Source organism: Heloderma suspectum, chromosome 2 (assembly GCF_057233095.1).
Source record: "Heloderma suspectum isolate Gila_16-S chromosome 2, 16-S_ref, whole genome shotgun sequence".
Taxonomy (NCBI): domain Eukaryota; kingdom Metazoa; phylum Chordata; class Lepidosauria; order Squamata; family Helodermatidae; genus Heloderma; species Heloderma suspectum.
Window position 1 is genome coordinate 370,730,303 of NC_139459.1, and position 21,381 is coordinate 370,751,683.

General features: G+C 45.7%; 1 protein-coding gene and 1 long non-coding RNA gene across 12 annotated transcripts in view; one reads left to right on the forward strand and one right to left on the reverse strand.

Annotated features, from left to right (window-relative positions):
* Positions 1–533: 533 nt before the first annotated feature.
* Positions 534–2,144, forward strand: LOC146356058 (uncharacterized). Its single transcript, XR_014787314.1, has 2 exons — positions 534–1,063; positions 1,250–2,144. It is a non-coding gene; the product is annotated as an uncharacterized LOC146356058 (long non-coding RNA).
* The window catches only part of LOC146356059 (uncharacterized), a 42,669-nt gene continuing 22,268 nt past the window's right edge, over positions 981–21,381 (reverse strand). For 8 of the 11 annotated variants that reach the window (XM_084831451.1, XM_084831449.1, XM_084831454.1 and 5 more), the window contains 4 exons: positions 20,048–20,143; positions 11,615–11,773; positions 7,436–7,561; positions 981–5,990 (listed from right to left, as the gene is read on the reverse strand). In XM_084831451.1, the coding sequence (XP_084687577.1) occupies positions 4,840–5,990; positions 7,436–7,561; positions 11,615–11,773; positions 20,048–20,143 (1,532 nt within the window). In that variant the 3' untranslated portion in view covers positions 981–4,839. The remainder of the gene's footprint in view (positions 5,991–7,435; positions 7,562–11,614; positions 11,774–20,047; positions 20,144–21,381) is intronic. The other 3 variants (XM_084831457.1, XM_084831458.1, XM_084831460.1) reach the window with 2 other exon arrangements.

The window sequence follows — 21,381 nt, forward strand, 5'->3', positions numbered from 1 at the left end:
CCTTGTCTCTGGAAACCGGAAAACTTCCTCTGAAGGAAGATTGTAGCCCCTTGCTCAGTGCTGCACCAAATACTGACCAAAGCTTATGTCATGTGCCTTGTTTACTTGTCTGTGTAAATACCAAAGTCACCTATTGTGCTGGGTCTAGTCCTGAGGGGCCACACTGGCAACTCTTGACTGCACCACACCTTGGTGTTCTGGTAATAAACATCCGCTCGAACAAAAGTCGGTGTCTGTTCTCTGGCCGAGCCCAGCAAAAGGGTAAAATTCTGCAACAGCTCCAATGATTGTGCCCAGGTTTGTAACCGTAAACCATTGAACTGTTAGATTGGCAATCCACTCGCCTACATATCCTATATCTCTCATTTATTTCTGATGAAAAGCAGACCTATCCAGCTTTAAAACTGTAACTGCTATTCTTCGATTAATGAGTTTCCCATCGAAATACCACAGCTGCATTTGGCGTGAAATTCCAGATTGTGAAGAGCAGGTTATAGAATAAACAAGTGTTAAATGTTGCTGGAAAGAAAATTAACATTTCATGACTCTTTATTTGCAGAGCACTTTTGCCAATACACTAAAATTTGTATACAGTACAGTCCTTTTAAAGCAACCATGCATAATAAAGGTAGCCACCTACAACAGCCAGCTATTTTTCAAAAAAACACACATACACATACACATGTTCTACAGAAGGGCAAAATAGAGAAAGGCTTAATTTGGAGGAGGAGACCCCACTTGTATGTGATACTGAATGAGCAAAGAGGCCAGTGGTCAGATGCTTTCACACCTTTATACACTGACAAAGCTATAGCCCAAGGCCTTTATATTTGCAAATTCAGTTTTCTTTGAAGCGTTGTAACATTTTTAGAATGGAGTCCTCCAGTCAAAGATCTTTTCATAGGCCACTTGAATGATCACGGGGATTATTCCCCATCTACTTCTGGTTGCTTTCAATTGCATATTAACATTGTGCTAACTTGGCTTGTAAATTACTCCAAAGTGCTGTGTTCTACAGCATAACTAACAAGCATATTAAATGACAGAAATGAAAAGACAATGGGTTGGATCCAGGCTTAGTCATATGTGGAGTAGACCCACTGAAATCAATGGGATTTAAGTAGTCATGAATAACTTCAGTCCTACAGATTTCAATGGGCCTACTTGAAGAAGTTATGATTAACTTCAGTCCCTCTGACTTCAGTGGGTCTACTCTAAGTATGACTAAGACTGGATCCAACCCACTGAGGTTAAAATGAGAAGAATTCAATGTTATACAAATAGCAATAATGTGAACTAAGCAAGAATAACAATAAACAAAATCTAAAACACAGAGAAAGCCCGTGACACAGCAGAACTCAGAAACTAGTAAATGTTAACATTTTGTGATAATTTTAAGATCACAAGAGGCTGGGACGGGGGGAGGGTGTAATGTCAATTTGAGAAAATTCTTTCGTTTACTAGTAATCTCAAACCCAAGTACCTTTGGTAAATGACCAAATTTCATCCTCATTTCTATCACTTTATAGGTAAAGAATTACTTTTAAATTTGGTTATAAGTTTCCAAAACTAGCTTCACAATACAATCATTTCTAGCCCTTTCCAGAAAGTCTCAAGACCAGCAGAGTACCTTCTGTCAGTGGGGACAGACTTTGTTAAAGGTTAACACAGCATGGCATGGGTGTATACACGTGATATTCGACAATACTTCTCAAATAATACCAAGTGCCTTTAAGAAATATATGACCCAATTACACCCTCATTTACATCCTTACTAGTAAGTGTCCGCATTTGCTAGAACAGGCTTTGAACTGTCCAAAATTGTTTTAAGAAATGAAGTGATTTTTTTACATTACCCCACCCTGCTAAAGACTTTGGGTTGGATCGAAGATCTGCCTTCTTTGAGAGGAAGGGTTCCACTTCGGAAAGGCCCCTCGGCGTGATTTTGGGGATCCTCCCCACACCACAACTTGCCCCATCCCGCAGGGTCTCCCAATTCTGTGAAGCATTTTCAGGGTGCTGGAGAAGCTGTTGTGGGAAAGGGGGGCAGAAAAGCCCACTTTCACGAGTGTAGTTGCTCACGCTTAAATCTGCATCCAACCCTTTAACCCTAATTACTCTGGAAGATGAGATACCATTTAGGGCACCATCCTATGCAAAATTAGATGGGGAAAAATCCTACAACTGCTGGCTGAGGAATGCTGGGAGGTGTAGGACTTTTTTTCCATCTATACATGCATAGGATTGCATTCTAAAAATGTTTAAAAGAGCCATGCATTATAGCATTTAAAAAAAAATATGGGAGGCTTTTATTTAACCATTCATAAAAATTTAATATCTCAGTATTCAAAAACTCACAATGCATTCATGGATGGTGACTCACTCCACACACAGCCTCTATTTACGCTCAACCTGCCCCTTCTTACTCACAAAACAGCCCATGCACCCACTAAGTTCCCCTTTCCCACTATTTATCATTGCTCTAGCTTATATTACAGTTACATCACAATCCTATGCGTGTTTTATTCAGAAACAAATCCCATTGTATTTAATGGGGCTCACTCCCTAACACAGCCTTTCCCAACCTGGGGCCTTCCCAATGCGTTGCACCACAGCCCCATTATCCCCAGCCAGCATAGCCGATTCCCATGCCAGCTGGGGAGAATGGGAGTTGTAGTCTCACGGATCTGGAGGGTGCCCGGTCGGAGAAGCCTTTCCTAAACAGTGTGTTTTACGACTGCAGCCTTGAAAGTCTACTGAAACTTTGCGTGGGAGGCACAACCTTAAGCAAAAAGTTAGTGTCCCTGACAAAGTGGAACTCAGCCACATGCACCATCCCATGCGTTTTAGTGTCAAATAACCAATAATATTTTCATGCTTTTTAAACCACCACCACCCTCAATGGGCTTGATCAAGTAAAAGCCAAGGCATCAACTCTGAACTTTTATTCTCCTTTAGGGGTTAACTTGGAATGCAGTTGAAGAATGTTGGCTCCTACCTTGCAGGAAGTCTACATGTAAGAATCAAGCGCTTCCTTTAAACATTTCCTTGAATAGCGAACTCCCCTGGAGGAGACTGTTTGCTTCCACCAAGGGATTCTTTGCTGTCCTAGAATGATGGACACCCTCAGGCTGCAATCCTATACGCATCTACCTTCACTTCGCAACAGTCTTTTTGACTTCTGATGGAGTCATTTCCCAGAGTCCAAGGGCAGGCTTAGGCATGGTTTTACACAGAAGTAAGGCTTTCTGATTTCAAGGGGACAATCTCCCTTGCAAATTTGCATAAGATTGCAGCCTACATCCTTTTTGTTTATGATTTTTAGTGGCCACAGTTAAGCGCCCTGGAACCCATGGACATAAATGGTCTGCAGCATGCTTAAACCCACTGAAATAAATGCTCTTTGGCAGGCTCAGCTCTTGTGCTGGATTGCGAAGAGAGCATGCCAGTACATTAGGAAGCACAACAAGATCTCTCGGATATCCGTGCATCAATGAATGTGTTGGCCGTGCTGGCTGGAGATGATGGGAGTTAATAGTCCAACACATCTGGAGGGCACCAGGTTGCGGAAGGCTGACCTACAGCATGGGTCACGAAATCTGGCAGAGTGTTTCCAGGGACTCGCTCCTTCCAAAACTCCATGAAGAGGAAACCTGTTCTCCATTTGGGAGTCTTTGCCGTTTTCCAGATTTCGATGGAACATGTTGGCTCTTAGCCTCCCTTCTGCAAGTTAACCATTCCTCGATACAGAGAGTTCTTTTGCACATTTCACATTTCTGGTTCGGGCTATTATTTAATCATTTGTAACACAGGATTTAAAACAGCTGGATATATCCAGCTAGTTTTGTGGTTTATATTTGTGACTTTCTTCAATTAACAAAGCAAAACAAAACAAAACCCCATAACACCTTGTGACATCTAGAGTTATGCAATGTGGGCCTGCAATCTGTGCAATTCCAGGTGCCCTCCCTCGAAGTTTGATTTTGAAATTTAATTTCTTTTAACCTTGTGTAATGTACGAAACAACAACCCTTTGTTCTGATTGTATGCCCCCCCCCCCCCCCGCACTGCTTTTAGAAATTTGCTGTGGAAAATCTATAATCAACTTACAAACATGAGAGTCTGTATTGCCATCTACTGGTACCAAACAGCTAACCCTTTTAAAACATCCTTTTAGAATCTGGTGTTTGTCAGAGTATGTCGGAGAGAGAGCAGTATCTAATTTTCCTTAACCTGCTGAATTAAATCTGACCGAATTTGAAAGACAAGGAGGGAGGGAAAGTGTTCATACAACCCCAACTTCTTCAAGAGATGGGATTCCTGCACCACTTGTTAAGTTGCTGAATTTCATGAAATCTCTTTGCTTCCATCTGGCCTGAGAAAACAAGATTATTAATCATTTTGGAAGCCAAACAGAAAAACAGCTGGGTTTGAAGCTTTTACTGAAGGCCATTCAAAATAGCATCATTCTCAGTGATCTGTCTCTTTTTTCCTTCTCCAAGGCATACATCCTAAAGTTAACCTTTGAGAATCCCTGTACTGTTTCCCCAGTAAAATTGTGGATATCCACTCTAAGCCAAGCAGTTAGTGGGTTAAGATGTGAAGGATCAAGTCCTCCGTGCATAACCGGAACTAATGTCGTCCTTTCTAAAGTCTTGCCTTTTTCCAAGTGAAGCTTTTGCTAGTCCCCCTCTCTCAGATTTCGGATCGAGGCATCTATTCTTGGAAATGTGATCATTTTTAAAGGAGTCAAAACGTAATTATGGCTTCTTGCTTGGGCGGGTCATGATGCCAACAGGGTGAAATGCCTGGCTGAAACGCCTCCCGTGCCCTGAGTGCTCACAGCGTTAAGGTCCTGTCCTCTGTGAATTCTTTCATAACTAGGATGGCTTGGTCTCCAACAGAGGTCTCCTCAATAGTCCACAAGTTGGGCATGCCCCCTTCTCCTGCCTCTGTGGAGGAGGCGTAAGATGTAAGAGGCCAGTGAAAGGTCTCCGCGGGGTGAGTGTATCCATAATAGCTCTCTTGGGTGAAGCCTCCGATGTCCAAGAAGATATTGGTTCCGACTGATGCTTTGGCCCCCCGCGAGCTGCTTTTGTGGCGTTTCGCGTCATGCGTGTTCTGATGTCGGATGAGATGCGAGCTCTGATTGAAGCTCTTCCCACACTCAGTGCATCTATATGGCTTCTCTCCCGTGTGGATCTTCTGGTGCCTGAGGAGCGTTGCGAGGTCGTTAAAGCTTTTCCCACACTCCGTGCATTTGTAGGGCTTCTCCCCCGTGTGAATTCTCTGATGTCTGAGGAGGGTTCTGCGATCGCTGAAGCTCTTTCCACATTCCGAGCATTCGAAGGGCCTCTCCCCAGTGTGCACTCGCCAGTGAGCCTCCAGGTTTGACTTATCACAGAAGCTCTTGCTGCAGCTGGAGCATTTATACGGTTTCTCTCCAGTGTGGCTTCGCCAGTGCGTCTTAAGGCTGTACTTGTTGTAGAAGCTCTTGCTACAGCTGGAGCAGTGAAACGTTTTCTCTCTGGTTTCCACATGGGTTTTCTGATGCGTAATAAGGTTTGTGGTCCGGTTAAAGCTCTTCCCGCACTCTGGGCATTTGTACGGTTTCTCTCCGGTGTGGATTCTCTGATGTCTAAGAAAGCTTGTTTTATCACAAAAGCCTTTGCTGCAGACGGTGCATTTGTAGGGCTTCTCTCCTGTGTGGATTCTCTGGTGCACCTTTAGGCTCGCCTTACGAGTGAAGCTCTTCCCACAAACCTTGCACTGGTTCTTTCTCTTGCCTTTGTAGATTTTTGGCTGAACTGGCATTCCGTTGAAATCACTGCCCTGGCAATTGGGTTTATTTTTCCACTCTTCTGCTGGGTCGTCCTCATTTCTCTCCAGCCCTTCTTGATTCCCAAAGTTATCTTCCATGTCTTCATCCTCCGTATCTTCTGACAAGACCTCATATGGCTCCCACTCACTCCCGCTCTCCCAGCCATCACCTAGAAGAGAGAGAAAAGGGAGGTAATGGGGATTCAAAACTAGAGAGAGCAGACCATATTTATGGAGGACAAAGAGCTGAAAAAATGGCTCTGCTGTCTACATCCCCTGAAAAGGCTTAGCCTAGTTGGGCTGCATGCTGGCTGGGGATGATGGGAGTTGTCTGGAAGGCACGGGGTTGGGGGAGGCTGGTTTAGAAAATTTCTATGCCACCCTACAGTTAAAACTCTCGGGGTGGTGTACAGTAAATTAAAATAAAAACAGTAAATATATGAAACGCTACAAGATAAAGACAGCAGAAGCAACCATTAAAACCCATGGGTTGGATCCAAATTTAACCTGGATCAGCTGTGCTGGCGGAAGTGGACTTCCCCGTCCCCTCTCCCATGGCAGCCCCTCCAGCTCCCTGAAAATGCTACACAGAGGGTCAGGAGACCTACAAACAGGGTGACCCATGGTAGGGATGGCTGCCGCTGGGGAAATCCGTCACTTTTGGGGCTTGCCAGATTTTCGCAGCGCTCCTGACTGCCATGGGTTTCTTCCCGAAGTCCAGGAAGGTTTTCAGTGTGTGTGTGTGTGTGTGTGTGTGTGTTTGAATTTGTGTAAATAGCAATTTTCACAATTTGCAGCTGCATAATTTGCAGAAATTATGGCTGACATTTGCAGATCAAGTCTGATCAGTTCACAGGAAAACGAGCTGAAGTCCAGGAGGCCAAACTGATGAAAGATCAGCGAGCTCCAGCCCCAAGACGGATTCCCCCGACATCCTAAGCTGCGGTGTGGGAGGAGAGGGGATCCCCGAAAAGTGGGTAGAGAGACCTTCCAGGAGCGGAGCCCTTCCTCATGCGGAAGGCCGATCCTAGATAAAATAGCAAATTAGCCCTGCTATATCTATCATGCAGGGCTGGGGAACTTTTTTGCTACCATAGGCCATTGACCCATGGGAAAAATCGACTGGCGGGTAGAGTTTGCAGCATTGCAGGTTGTATAGCATTCTCTCTCTCTCTTTGCCAGGACTGGCCCTACCATGAGGCAGGGTGAGGCAGTTGCCTCAGGCAGCAGATGCTGGGAGGCAGCAGCAAGGTGTTCAAGGAGAGAGCTGTGTGCCTTGCAGCCCCCTAAGTTAGCCTGCTGCCTTCAGGTTCAGTGGAGGACACTGCCTCATCATTAGTGCCGAAGACAGATTCATCTGCAGACAGATTTGTACATGGAACGGGAGGGGCGCATTCTTGTCCTTCGCCTTGGGCAGCAAAAGGTCTTGGGCCAGCCCTGCTCTTTGCCACCCTATCCATTTTCTACCTCTTGCAGGTACACAGACACAAAGCAGAAGAAGAAGTCGTTCCCAGAGGGGCAGCCAAGAAAGCAAGAGTGGGCCCACAACACCCAGAGAGTTTGGAGGATGCTGAGGGCTGCTGGTTCCCCACTCCAGCCTGGAATGGATACTCACTTTCAGCAGCCTCAGTCACAAAGGAAATCTCTTGGGATCCTCCTGGTAAAGCCTGGAGTGATTCTGCAGATACAAGGCCTTCCTCTTCAAAGTTCTCTACGCTCATCAATGTCACAATTTCATCATCTATGAGGCAGAGAGCGAGAGAATCCTAAAAACGTGTTCCATGTATGTATTATTTAAATCATTTGTATCCTGCTTTTCAAAACTACTTTTCTAACTGGCTTACAACAAGAACAAAATAGTGCAACAATAAAAATGGACAAGAGAGACATTAAGAAGATATCATGTGCGTGGGATATGCAACAAAATGTTGCAGCGTTGCCCACATCTTCTAATAGGACTGCTCTTCTTCAGGGCTCTAACCAGCCAGCAATGTCCTTCTCTGGGATATGATATTACATTCTATTCCATTCCACTTTCCCTGACCCCAGTTTTATAACAGACGCTCAACATTCTGTGGCTACGGAGCATGCTCGGTCATCTGCCCTCCCAGAACGATCTCCTCACAGTGGCCATTCCACCTAGCCATTAAACATTATGCAACTTTATGAAGAATTAGTGCCTGAATTTCACTTGTTTTCCTCTTCCCCCACCCAACACTCCTTTTTTTTTCTTTTGTATCATGTCTATTAGATTGTAAGCCTGCAGCCAGGGAATGTGTTGTTGTTTTTTAATATTTGTACAGTACCTAGGAAACTTCAAGTGCTTTAGAACTAATAAGCAATTACTCCCTCTAATAGCGAACTCAGGTGTTGAGTGCCAACAGAAATAGAGCAAATGCAGTTCAGAGTAAGCAAGTGTAAAGTGATGTATGTTGGGGCAAAAAATCCCAACTTCACGTATATGCTGATGGGATCTGAGCTAATGGTGACTGATCAAGAAAGATATCTTGGGGTTGTGGTGGACAGCTTGATGAAAATGTCAGCCCAGTATGCAGCTGCTTTGAAAAAGGCAATTTTCATGTTAGACATAATTAGAAAAGGAATTGAAAATAAAACTGCCAAGATCATACTGCCCTTATACAAATCTATGGTGCGTTCACACCTGGAATACTGTGTACAGATCTGGTCACTGCACCGCAAAAAGGACATTGTAGAGCTGGAAAAAGTGCAGAAAAGGGCAACTACAATGATCGAAGGGCTGGAGCAACTCCCCAGTGAGGGAAGGTTACAACAGCTGTGGTTGTTTAGCACAGAGAAAAGGGGAGTGAGGGAAGACATGAGAGAGGTGTACAAAACTATGCATAGTGTGGAGAATGTGGATAGGGAGACATTTTTCTCCCTCTCTCATAGTACTGGAACCCAAATGAGTCATTCCATGAAGCTGATTGGTGGGAGATTCAGGACAGCTAAAAGGAAGGACTTTTTATTTCTTTTTTAAAAATTTATTTAAACACAAACATTACATAGAAAATCCAATTACAGTCAATGGGGATCACATGAGTTTCAATATATTAAATATATATTTATCTGCAGAAGTTCTTCAGTGTTTTAAGATTCAGTTGTAATTATTGAAATATATCTCTCCATATCTGTCCATGACATGATGGTCCCCAATTTCTCTTTCCAAGAATCCGTCCTTCCTTCCACCACTTTGTATATCTTTCCCTGCCAGCTTCTCTCTCTCTCTCTCTCTCTCTCCAACCAGTCTTCCTCCCTTTCTGCCTCCCTCCCTCCCTTCACCTACTTTGCAAATATGTTTGCCTACCTACCCCCTATCCTCACGCTCTCTTTTCAACTATCCTTCCTTCCTAAAGAAGGACTTTTCCACACGGTGCAGAGTTGTGTAATGTGCTATACGTGGGGCTGCCTTTGAAGACGGTTCAGAAATTCCAGCTTGTGCAAAATGCGGCCACCCGAGTACTGGTGGGGGCGAGGTGATTCGATCACATAACACCTATACTGTGCCAGCTGCACTGGTTACTGGTGCGTTTCCGAGCCCAATTCAAAGTGCTGGTTTTGACCTTTAAAGCCTTAAATGGTTTGGGACCAAGTTGCTTGAAGGACCACCTACACCCATATCAGCCTGCCTGTACTTTCAGATCAGAAAGAGAGGCCCTTCTCATTTGCCCACCCATGAGAGCAGTCAGGTGGGTGACCACACGTGAGAGGGCCTTTTCTGTGGTGGCCCCACATCTTTGGAACAAGCTGCCATCAGAGGTCCACCATGCTCTGTCACTGCAGACTTTTAAGAAGACCTTGAAAACATATTATTTTACCATGGCCTTCTCTTGATATGACTGCTACCGTTGCTGCTGTTAACATCATTGTTGGTTTTATTGTTGGTTTTAATTGTTTTTATTGCTGGCTTTCATCGTTGTTTTTATATTTTTAATCACTTTTAATGTTTTAACTGTTTTTATGTATTTTATTGTTGTAAGCTGCCTTGGGAGGGCTTCTGCCCTGAAAGGCGGCCAAGAAATATTTTTAAGTAAATACATAAAAAATAAAGAGTTAAAACTATGGAATCCACATCCACAGGACGTAGCGATGGAGACCAATTTGGATGGCTTTAAAAGGGGGTTGGACAAATTCCTGGAGGAGAAGGCTGTTGATGGCTGCTAGTCCTGATGGCCATGTGCTGCCTCCAGTATCAGATGCAGTATGCCTATGTACCCCAGTTGCTGGGGAACATGGGTGGGAGGGTGCTGTGGCACTCCTGTCCTGCTTGTGGGTTTCCTGTGGGCAGCTTGGTTGGCCACTGTGCAAACAGAATGCTGGACTAAATGGATCTTGGTCTAATCCAGCAGGGCTCTTCTTATGTTCTCTTGGTTAGAGTCAAAATGGGGCCACTGAGGGCTTCTCCACATACGGCTTTTATCCTGCGATTGAGATTCATTACTCATGGAAATTTGCAGGTTATTTACATGATGTCATCAACCTCCAGGGCGTCTCCCGCGCTAAATGATCTTTATCCCGTTTTTAAAAGATCGGAGATAATGAGCTCTCAAATTACAGCGCATTGAGTTCCCACGTGAAAAGAGGAAGTCATGCAGTAAGTGGCGCTAGACCACAGTGCCATCTAGTGGCTGTACAATGAAGCATCTAGAGCACACAGATAAGGGGGAAAAGCGGTAAGGGAAACGCATGTAAAGGAAGCTCATCATGATCCTGCATTTAAAACAGAAGCAGAAAGCCCTGGAAAAGTTGCAGAATTTTAGCCTGTGGTAGAAATGCTCTAGAAACAACAGGGAAGTATCAGCATGCTGGAAGAAACCCTGAGGTCTGCAGTAGTACGATCTTTAAAAAAAAAAAAAAAATCCTAACAACAGAATCCTATGCATGTCTACTTAGAAATAGGGTGGGTGCTGCTGCATTCATGTTCCGCCTGTGGGTTTTCCATGGGCAGCTGGTTGGCTACTGTGTGAACAGAATGTTGGACTAGATGGACTGATCCAGCAGGGCTCTTCTTATGTTCTTATTTATTTATGTATTTATTACATTTATATCCCGCCTTTTTTCCTCTTTCAGGAACCCAAGGTGGCATATGTAATCCCTCCATTTTAGCCTCGCAACAACAACCCTGTGAGGTAGGTTGGGCTGAGAGTCTATGACTGGCCCAAAGTCACCCAGTGAGCTTCCATGGCCGAGTGCAGACTAGAACCCGGATCTCCCGGCTCCCAGTCCAACACTCTCACCACTACACCACACTGGCTCTCCAATGTAAGCCCCACTGAGTTCAATGGGACTTACTCTCACAAAAGTGTTTACAGGAAGCCTGAAGGAGCAAAACCAAACAAACTCGAAACAGCCAATGAGGATGGAGCTTGCTCAGTACCCACAGCGTGACTGTCAAATGGAAAAGAAAATCAGAAAATGGGGGTGGCGAGGGGCAGGGAGTGGAATGCCCTGACTGAGTTCCTTATGGTAGGGTAGGCAACTTGTCACCCTCTAGATATTTTAGCTTATAACTCCCATCAGCCCTAAGCAGCATAGTCAATGGTGAGGGATGATAGGAGTTGTAGGCCAAAACCTCTCGAGGGCCACAAGTTGCCCACCCCTAGCTTACAGTATCCTGGAAGAAGACATGGTTGGCTGGAACCCTGGACAGCAGCACTGCAGCTAGGAGGTGAGGACATACATTTTGTTGTGGGTTCCACGTGTTGTCACAGTCATAATAAATCTGATAGAAAAGCAGGACAGAGGTCTTAAATAAATAAATCTAAATAGGCAGTACCTGCTGTTTCCTCCCGCCATGTCTCTGTCGGTTCGTTTTCCTCTGGCATCTTTGCTCCTTTTTGAGCCCCAACCTTCTCCTCCACCTCTTCGCCCTTGCTTTCTTTGGACGCCATCTCTACGGGTCCTCCGTCACTTTTCCTCTCCCAGGCATCCCCTGCTGGAATTGAATCCAATAAATACGTAAGGCAGAAGTGGCACCTCAAACCTCGTCCCTTCTGCCCCACTGTCTCGGTAAAAGGGGCAGAAATAACGTTGTATATCGGAGAGACTCTGAGCTGGTTCACATGTCATGACCAGCTATGGCTTAAACATCTCATAGTTAGTTGGGGCCGTCTGCTTGCTGCTTCCGCTTTGCATCCCATTTATTTTATTTATTTATTATTAAATTTATTAATCGCCCATCTGGCTGGTCACCCAGCCACTCTGGGCGATGTACAACATACCATAAAACAATTTAAAACAATAAAATTCTACCATAATTTTTTTTTAAAAATACCTTAACCCACCCCAAATGCCTGCCTGAACAACCATGTTTTTAATGCACGACGGAAGCTCATTAAAGAGGGGGCATGACGGAGTTCCCTAGGGAGGGAGTTCCACAGAGTGGGGGCCACCACAGAAAAGGCCCTCTCCCTCGTCCCCACCAGTCTAGCTGTCCTGGCTGATGGGACAGAGAGAAGGCCATCCGAGGCTGATCTTGTTAAGCGGCCTGTCTGGTGTTGCTGGAGGCGCTCCTTAAGATAGGCTGGGCCGGAACCATATAGGGTTTAAAGGTCAAAACCAACACCTTGAATTTGGCCCGGAAAACAACTGGTAACCAGTGCAACTCCTTCAGCACTGGAGTGATGTGATCTCGCCGGCGGCTGCCTTTAATCAGGCGAGCCGCCGCGTTCTGTGCCAGCTGCAGCTTCCGAACCGTCTTCAAGGGTAACCCCACGTAGAGCGCATTACAGTAGTCTAAACGAGAGGAGACCAGGGCATGTACTACCGATGGGAGCAGATGGTCGGGAAGGAAGGGGCGCAGCCGCCATATCAGATGGAGTATACAGCGCTGTCCAGCTCACAGCTGACACCTGAGACTCCATGGACAGCTGGGAGTCCAAAATGACCCCCAGGCTGCAGACCTGGTCTTTCAAGAGTAGCCGTACCCCATTCAACACCAGGTCAACATCCCCCAGCCTCCTCTTGTCTCCCACCAAAAGTACCTCGGTCTTGTCAGGGTTCAGCTTCAGCTTATTCCTCCCCATCCAGCCACTCACCGTCTCCAGACATTTGGACAGGGATTCTACGGCCAACCTTGGTGAAGATTTGAATGAGAGGTAGAGCTGCGTGTCATCCGCATATTGAGGACACTGCACCCCAAACCTCCTGATGATAGCCCCCAGCGGCTTCATATAGATGTTAAATAGCATCGGGGAGAGGATGGAACCCTGTGGCACCCCACAAGTAAGTGGCCACGGGTCCGAAACCTCCTCTCCCAGTGCTCCCTTCTGGTACCTGCCAGAGAGGAAGGACCGGAACCACCGCAATACAGTGTCTCCAATGCCCAACCCCTCCAGGTGGTCCAGGAGGATACCGTGGTCAACGGTATCAAAAGCCGCTGAGAGGTCGAGGAGAACAAGGAAGGAGCATTCACCCCTATCCAGAGCCCTCCTCATATCATCCACCAAGGCGACCAAGGCCGTTTCTGTCCCATGCCCAGGCCTGAAGCCCGACTGAAATGGGTCTAGATAATCAGTTTCTTCCAAGTGTGCCTTCAACTGCACCGCCACCGCCCGCTCAATCACCTTGCCCAAAAATGGCAGATTTGAGACTGGGCGAAAGTTGTTCAGAACTTGAGGATTCAAGGAGGGCTTCTTTAAGAGCGGTCTTATCACTGCCTCCTTGAGGGCTGATGGCATCACTCCCTCCTCAAGGGAGGCGTTCACCACCGCCTTGATCCCCTCACCCAGTCTCTCTCTGCAGCTCATACTGAGCCAAGATGGGCAAGGATCAAGTAAGCAGGTGGTTGGCCTTACAGATGAAAGCACCTTGTCCACTTCATCAGGAGGAAGAAGCTGGAACCGATCCCACAAAACCGGTTTGCCACAGGCCGCCTCTTGCTCACTAACTGTATCCACAGCGTGCAGAGTAACACACCTAATCTGATCAATTTTATCTGCAAAGTGCCTTGCCAAAGCCTCACAGGAGGCCTTAGAATGCTCCAGCGGTTCTGGAGCCACAGGACCGACCAGGCTCCGGACCACTTGGAACAGCCTCCTGGGACAGCACTCTGCAGATGCGATGGAGGCAGCATAATATTCCTTTTTTGCTGCCTTCACCACCACGTGATAGGCTGAAGATACCGCTCTAGCCCGTGTCTGATCGTCTTTGGAGCGAGACGTCCGCCACCGGCGCTCTACCCGTCTCACCTCCTGTTTCAGAGCTCGTAACCGCAGATTGAACCATGGTGCAGTCCAAGCCCTGTTCAGGGGGAGAGGGCGTTTCGGAGCCACCCGATCTAATGCCCCAGTGATTGCGGCATTCCAGCCACCCACCAGGGTCTCGACTGAGTGGCCGTTGGCATGCCCCAGAGAATCTCCAAGCGCGTTCAGGAATGCATTTGGATCCATAAGATGCCTGAGGCGGACCATTTTAATGGGTCCTCCACCCCTGCGGAGGGGTTGTGGAACCGAGAAGTCCAACGTCACCAGATAGTGATCTGACCATGACAAGGGGGTGGTGGATATACCCCCAACTTCCAGATCACTCCCCGCTTCTCCAGAAACAAACACAAGGTCTAGTGCATGACCGGCTACATGGGTGGGCCCAGTTAGAATATGGTGCAGCTCCCAGGAGGCCATGGTCTCCATGAAGTCCCGAGGTGCTCCTGTGAGGATGGCCTCCAAATGTACGTTGAAGTCCCCCAACACCAGTAAGTTAGGGGACTGTACATGCACATCAGAGACCACCTCAAGCACCTCGGCCAGGGAGTCAGTCGTGCAGCGGGGTGGACGGTACACAAGCAGAATCCCCAGACTGCCCTTCGGGCCCAACCTCCAGTACATGCACTCAGCAACCTTGGTCTCCCGGAGAGGGGTTCTGGTGAAGACCAAGGACTCTCGGTAGATAACAGCCACTCCCCCTCCCCGATCCCCAGCCCTCGGCTGCTGTGCATACGAAAATCCGGCTGGACACATGGCTGCAAGGGTTGGAGCAGCAGCCTTGGCCAGCCAGGTCTCCGTAATACATGCCAGGTCTACACCCTCATCCAGGATCATGTCATGGATGAGGGAGGTTTTCTGGGTAACAGACCTGGCATTGCAGAGCAGCAAACGAAGGCCAGAAGATGGGGTCACGCCTCCCCCAGCCATCCTTTGGCTCTGGACAGGCCCGGAGCAGGGGACAGATACTACACATCTCTCCCTTGTTCCCCTTACCTGGCATGGCCTGCCCCTAGCGCTCCAAACGAATCCAGGAACTTCTGGGTTGTTCCTTGAGATGTGGGAACCCAGAACTCTGGGTTGTTGAGGGAGAAACAACCCAGCGTTTTAACCCAGCAACAAATGATGGGTTCAAACTCTGGGTTGCACTCCCATTCAACAACCCAGAATTCTGGGTTGCAAAGCAGAAGTGGCTGGCAGACAGGAGGCAGTGCACTTACTTGTGACATTGTAACCCATGTGTAAAATTGTGTAAAATCCATTCCATCTGTGTTTTGCAGATTGTCAGGCACCTTTCGTTGTGCTATCTGCCCATCGACAGAATTGGATTTTTTGTTTCCGAATTTGCGCAACCGTGGATTCGCACAAATGCTCAGTTGCCCAAATCCACACATGCAAAAAGGCTCAAATCCCCCCCACATGCACATTTGTGCACTTTAGCCTATGAGGGAAATGCACATTTTTTGGCCGTTTTTTTTTAAATTTCGCATATTGTTCTACAACAAAATTTGTGCAAAATTCGGGATGGTTAGAAAACCGGTCCAAACGTCCATGGAATTTGCCCGACGGGAAAAGCCAGTCAGTCCACTGTGGAATCCATGGGTCGGATTCATGAGAATCCAAACTCATTTGGTTCCGTTGCAGATTTCTCCAACGTCCCTACCCATAGGTTGGTGTCACGTGTGAACCCTGTCTCTGATGGATATTTTTGCGCTACATGTGTTAACTGGCTTACCCAGTGCCAGGAAGTTTGTGTTATCAGCAGCTCCTGTTTTGTGAATGGCTACTGTCACTGTCAATTCTGTTTGAATTTAATTTCCTTCTGATTTCATTATTTATAATTCTCCCCTTGCCCCCTGAACACATCATATGCCCTATGTGTGTGTGTGTGTGTATATATATATATACACACACACACACATACATACATACATACATACCTCAAACTCTCAATGACACTCCATGCATCTGGTGAAGTGAGCTACAGTCTGCCAAAGCTTGTGCCAGAATAAACGGGTGAGCCCTTAAGGTATGACAACTTTCTTTGTTGTTTATACCACAATTTGCACTGGTTGCCAGTTGTTTTCCAGGCCAAATGCAAGGTGTTGGTTTTGACCTTTAAAACCCTATATGGGTCCAGCCCAGCCTATCTCAAGGAGCGCCTCCAGCAACACCAGACAGGCCGCTCAACAAGATCAGCCTCGGATGGCCTTCTCTCTGTCCCATCAGCCAGGACATCTAGACTGATGAGGACAAGGGAGAGGGCCTTCTCTGTGGTGGCCCCCACTCTGTGGAACTCCCTCCCTAGGGAACTCCGCCATACCTCTTCTTTAATGAGCTTCCGCCATGCGTTGAAAACTTGGTTGTTCAGGCAGGCATTTGGGGTGGGTTAGGGTATTTTTAAACAATGTTTTAATGTGTAATTTTACTGTTTTAAATTGTACTGTTGTACATTGCCCAGAGTGGCTGGGTCACCAGCCAGATGGGCGATTAAGAAATTTAATAAATAAATAAATTTAATAAATAAATTTTAATTCCCTTAAACATTTTAATGTCCAGGGTGGTTGACATTGGCCCTGTTTGAACAATTATTTTTATCTTTGTATTTTGTTTTTTTTAAAGCATTTTGTAGACTGCCCTGTGATTTCATAACAAAAGGCAGTATAGAATTATTTTAAATAAATAAGGGTGAAATCCTATGCATGTTTAGACCGAAAAGCTCCTACAACTCCCATGCTGGCTGGGGTATGCTGGAAATTGTAGGACTTTTTTCTGTCTAAACATGCATAGGATTGTGCCCTAAACAAATGAGCCTTTTGCCTGTACACCCAGGCTCTTCACTCCTAGGTCAATCAAACCAGGATACCTAACCCATCGTTTCCCGTTTCATCTGATCCAAGAAATTCTGGCTACTAAGCTTCAGAAGAGTCATAGTTTGAAGCGGGTTTAATCCCCTGGTTTGTTCCAAAGTTGATAACGATTGTTTCCCAGTTCAGATGAGATAGGAAGCTATGGTTAATTAGAAGTTTCTGGGTTTGGTTGCTCGGGCCACAAAGTGAGAAGCAAAGGAGTTGCATAAACAGGCAAAAGGCTCATTCCTATCTCACCTTATGAGAGGCAGAGACATGATCATCCAAACTGAATCATTGAATCTCTTTTTCTTTCCTGCACTGTTTAATGGAATTTTTGGGAACCCAGGTTTTGCTTCATAGCATCATCTTCACTCTCACTCACGGTAAAACTACAATTTACGTTAATTGTGTAGTGTGTAGTGGAGGAGACTCTTCCCCCCCCCTCTAGAGTAAGTGCGCACAGCCCCAATTCAGATCAGGACTATCACACACCGGGAGGGGAGGATTAAACCTCCCCCCACCGTCCCCTCCCCAAACTCCCCCCCTCAGTCCATTTAACTTCAGAACCTACACCAAATGGGTTTTAGCACCCCGGTGGGTAGCCAAGCTAAGTCCAAACAGGCAAACACCACTGCAGACAAAATAATAAATTACATCTATTTTAATGCTTTATTTCAGAAAAGTACAAAGTCATAAGAAAATGGCATGGGAGTTAGATGAGTTTTAGAAACTTTCTCTGTCATTATAGGTAAAGAGAATGTAACAAAAATATGAGATTAACTAAAGAACTGCAGATACTTTCCATACAGTTTTAATTGTTTTTTTCCTAGGACTTAATTATACTGTTCCATAAAAATGCACTTATGCCTCAGATAACATAGCAAGCATAGTTTAAGTGCACTTCTGTGGACAGTATAAAGTCTTAGGGAAAAAACCCCAATTGAAATTGTATGGAAAGTAATTGCAATTCTTTTGTTGTTGTTCAGTCGTGTCCGACTCTTCGTGACCCCATGGACCATAGCACGCCAGGCCTTCCTGTCCTCCACTCTCTCCCAGAGCATGCTCAAGTCCATATTCATTGCATCAGTGATGCTATCTAGCCATCTCAACCTCTGCTGTCCCCTTCTCCTTTTGCCTTCAGTCGTTCCCAGCATCAGGGTCTTTTCCAGGGAGTTTTCTCTTTAGGTGGCCAAAATATTTGAGCTTCAGCTTCAGTATCTGTCCTTCCAATGAGCACTCAGGGTTGATTTCCTTTAGGATGGACTGATTTGACCTCCTTGCAGTCCAGGGGACTCGCAAGAGTCTTCTCCAGCACCACAGTTCAAAAGCATCAATTCTTCGGCGCTCAGCCTTCCTTAGAGTCCAGCTCTCACAGCCATACGTTACTACTGGGAAAACCATAGCTTTGATTATACGAACCTTTGTCGGCAAGGTGATGTCTCTGCTTCTTACTACACTGTCTAGGTTTGCCATAGCTTTCCTCCCAAGGAGCAAGCATCTTTTAATTTCATAGCTACAGTCACCGTCTGCAGTGATCTTGGAGCCCAAGAAAATAAAATCTGTCACTGCTTCCATTTCTTCCCCTTCCATATGCCAGGAAGGGATGGGGCCAGATGCCATGATCTTCATTTTTTTAATGTTGAGTTTCAAACCAGCTTTTGCACTCTCCACTTTCACCCTCAACAAGAGGCTCTTTAGATCCTCTTCGCTTTCTGCCATTAGGGTGGTATCATCTGTGTATCTGAGGTTGTTGATAATTCTCCTGTCAAACTTAATTCCGACCTGTGATTCATCCAACCCGGCATTTCTCATGATGTACTCTGCATATAAGTTAAATAAGCAGGGCGACAATATGCAGCCTTGTTGTACTCCTTTCCCAATTTGGAACCAATCGGTTGTTCCATGTCTGGTTCTTACTGTTGCTTCTTGACCCTCGTACAGGTTTCTCAGGAGACAGGTAAGGTGGTCCGGTACCCCCATCTCTTTCAGAATTTGCCAGAGTTTGTTGTGATCCACACAATCAAAGCCTTTAGTGTAGTCAATGAAGCAGAAATAGACGTTTTTCTGGAATTCTCTTGCTTTCTCCATGATCCAGTGAAAGTTGGCGATTTGATCTCTAGTTCCTCTGCCTCTTCTAAACCCAGCTTGTACTTCCGGTAGTTCTCGGTTCGCATACTGCTGAAGCCTAGCTTGTAGGATTTTGAGCATAACCTTGCTGGCATGTGAAATGAGTGCTATTGTACGATGGTTTGAACACTCTTTGGCATTGCCCTTCTTTGGAATTGGAATGTAAACTGACCTTTTCCAGTCTTGTGGCCACTGTTGAGTGTTCCAAATTTGTTGGCATATTGAGTGCAGCACTTTAACAGCATCATCTTTTAGGATTTTAAATAGTGCAATTCTTTAGTTAATCTCATATTTTGTTACATTCTCTTCTCCTATCTTCTAAGTATTGTTTAACATGTTTTAGCTGTAGCTGAAAACAGGAGAGGAGACGAAAGAGGAGTCATAACAATGTTAGAAGCTCAAGTCGTTATCTTGCTAGCTAAATTTACAGTACCAGCTTTGGCAATTGCAAATATTTTAGTTAATCTCATGTTGTTGTTACATTCTCTTTACCTATAATGACAGAGAAAGTTTCTAACACTCATATAACCACCATGCCATTTTCTTATAGCTTTGTAATTTTCTAAAATAAAGCATTAAAATACACTGTATTTTATTATTTTGTCTGTGATGTTGTTTGCCTGTTCGGACTTAGCTTGGTTATCCACTGGGGTGTTAGAACCTGTTTGGTGTAGGCTTTGAAGTTAAACGGGACCAAATTTACAAGGGGTGTTAAAAAAAATGATTTTTTTAACCCTCTTCAATGGTGGCGGGGGGGGGATTTCAGGGGGAATACGGTGGTGGGGAGGGGAAGGTTTAATCTTCTGCTTCCAGTGCACAGAGGTCCCGATTGGAATCAGGGTCACGCATACTTACTCTAGCAAGAGAAAAAAAATCATCCTAAACTACACTGCAAAATATAACATGTAGTTTGATTCTCAGCCCTAGGTGAGAGAGAAAATGCAACCGGGGAAATCTACCCCCTGGCAAGGGAACCTCACAATTCTCAATCCACAGATGGTCCTGCCACACACATAAGCGACTTGCTACCTGTTGATTTTCCTCCAGCTTCAGAGCTCCGGTCAAATATCTCTTTCTTTTCTTCCAACCAGGAGATGAGATCGGGTTTAGGAACTGGAGGTCCTTCTGAGGATGGAAAACAAAACTAGGATCGCTTATTTTTAACTGCTGAGTATCTTATTCCTTTTAATACTGATTCAGATATTCCCATCTTGCAGCCAAAACTGTACCACTCTCACAAAAGAAAGAGGTGTCGGCAGACTTGGAATAGCCCCGAGGTTTGCAAATACTCAAAAAGATTCTTAAAAAAAAAACAGTGGCCAGCCAGATGCTTTTGGGAAGCCCACAAGCAGGACAGGAAGAGAGCAACCCTCCCATTTTTGGCTCTGAGCTTCGAGGTCCCAATAATCGATCATATCCAATAGCCGTCGATAGACTTTATCTTCAGCCAGACAGCAGGAAAGGCAGAAAAGTCTTTTCTACAGATGAATGGATATAAGTGTGATATATTACTGCTGCCTGGAATTTTCTATTGGAAGAGACGTGGGAAAGTTGCCTTCTACTGAGTCAGGCCCTTGGACCAACTAGTCCGGTACTGACAACACTGACTTGCAGTGGCTCTCCAGTGTTTCAGGCAGGAGTTTTTTCCCCAGCCCTACCTGGAGATGCTGGGAATCGAACCCAGGACGTTTTGAATGCAAACCTGGTGCTCCACCACTGAGCCATGCCCCCTCCCGAGTCTTTACTCAGACTTGCCAGGTCTGACCAAATAGGTATTCATGGTATCTTTTTATTCTGTGAGCTCGTGTCCTGATAATCGGATACTGTGCCTTCTGGATTCATTCTGAAGAAGTCTCCCTAATCCTAACATTGTTTTATAATCTGCTCAAAGAGCTTCGGCTAATGGGTGGCATAGAAACGTAAAATAATAACAACAACAACTAGCCACTGAAGACGACTGTAGGGAGGAAACGCATCTGCTATTCATTTATTAGACTGTATATGTTGGTTTGTTTACAATAAGTAATCTTCTCTGTCTTTCTGTATACATAGGTTGTGACTGTAATGTTGTAAAGTTGTTTTACCACAATGTTTGGTCACTATGCAAGGCACTTTGCAGGTAAAATTGATCAGATTAGGTGTGTTACTCTGCACACTGTGGATACAGTTAGTGAGCAAGAGGCGGCCTGTGGCAAACCGGTTTTGTGGGATCGGTTCCAGCTTCTTCCTCCTGATGAAGTGGACAAGGTGCTTTCATCTGTAAGGCCAACCACCTGCTTGCTTGATCCTTGCCCATCTTGGCTCATTATGAGCTGCAGAGAGAGACTGGGTGAGGGGATCAGGGCGGTGGTGAACGCCTCCCT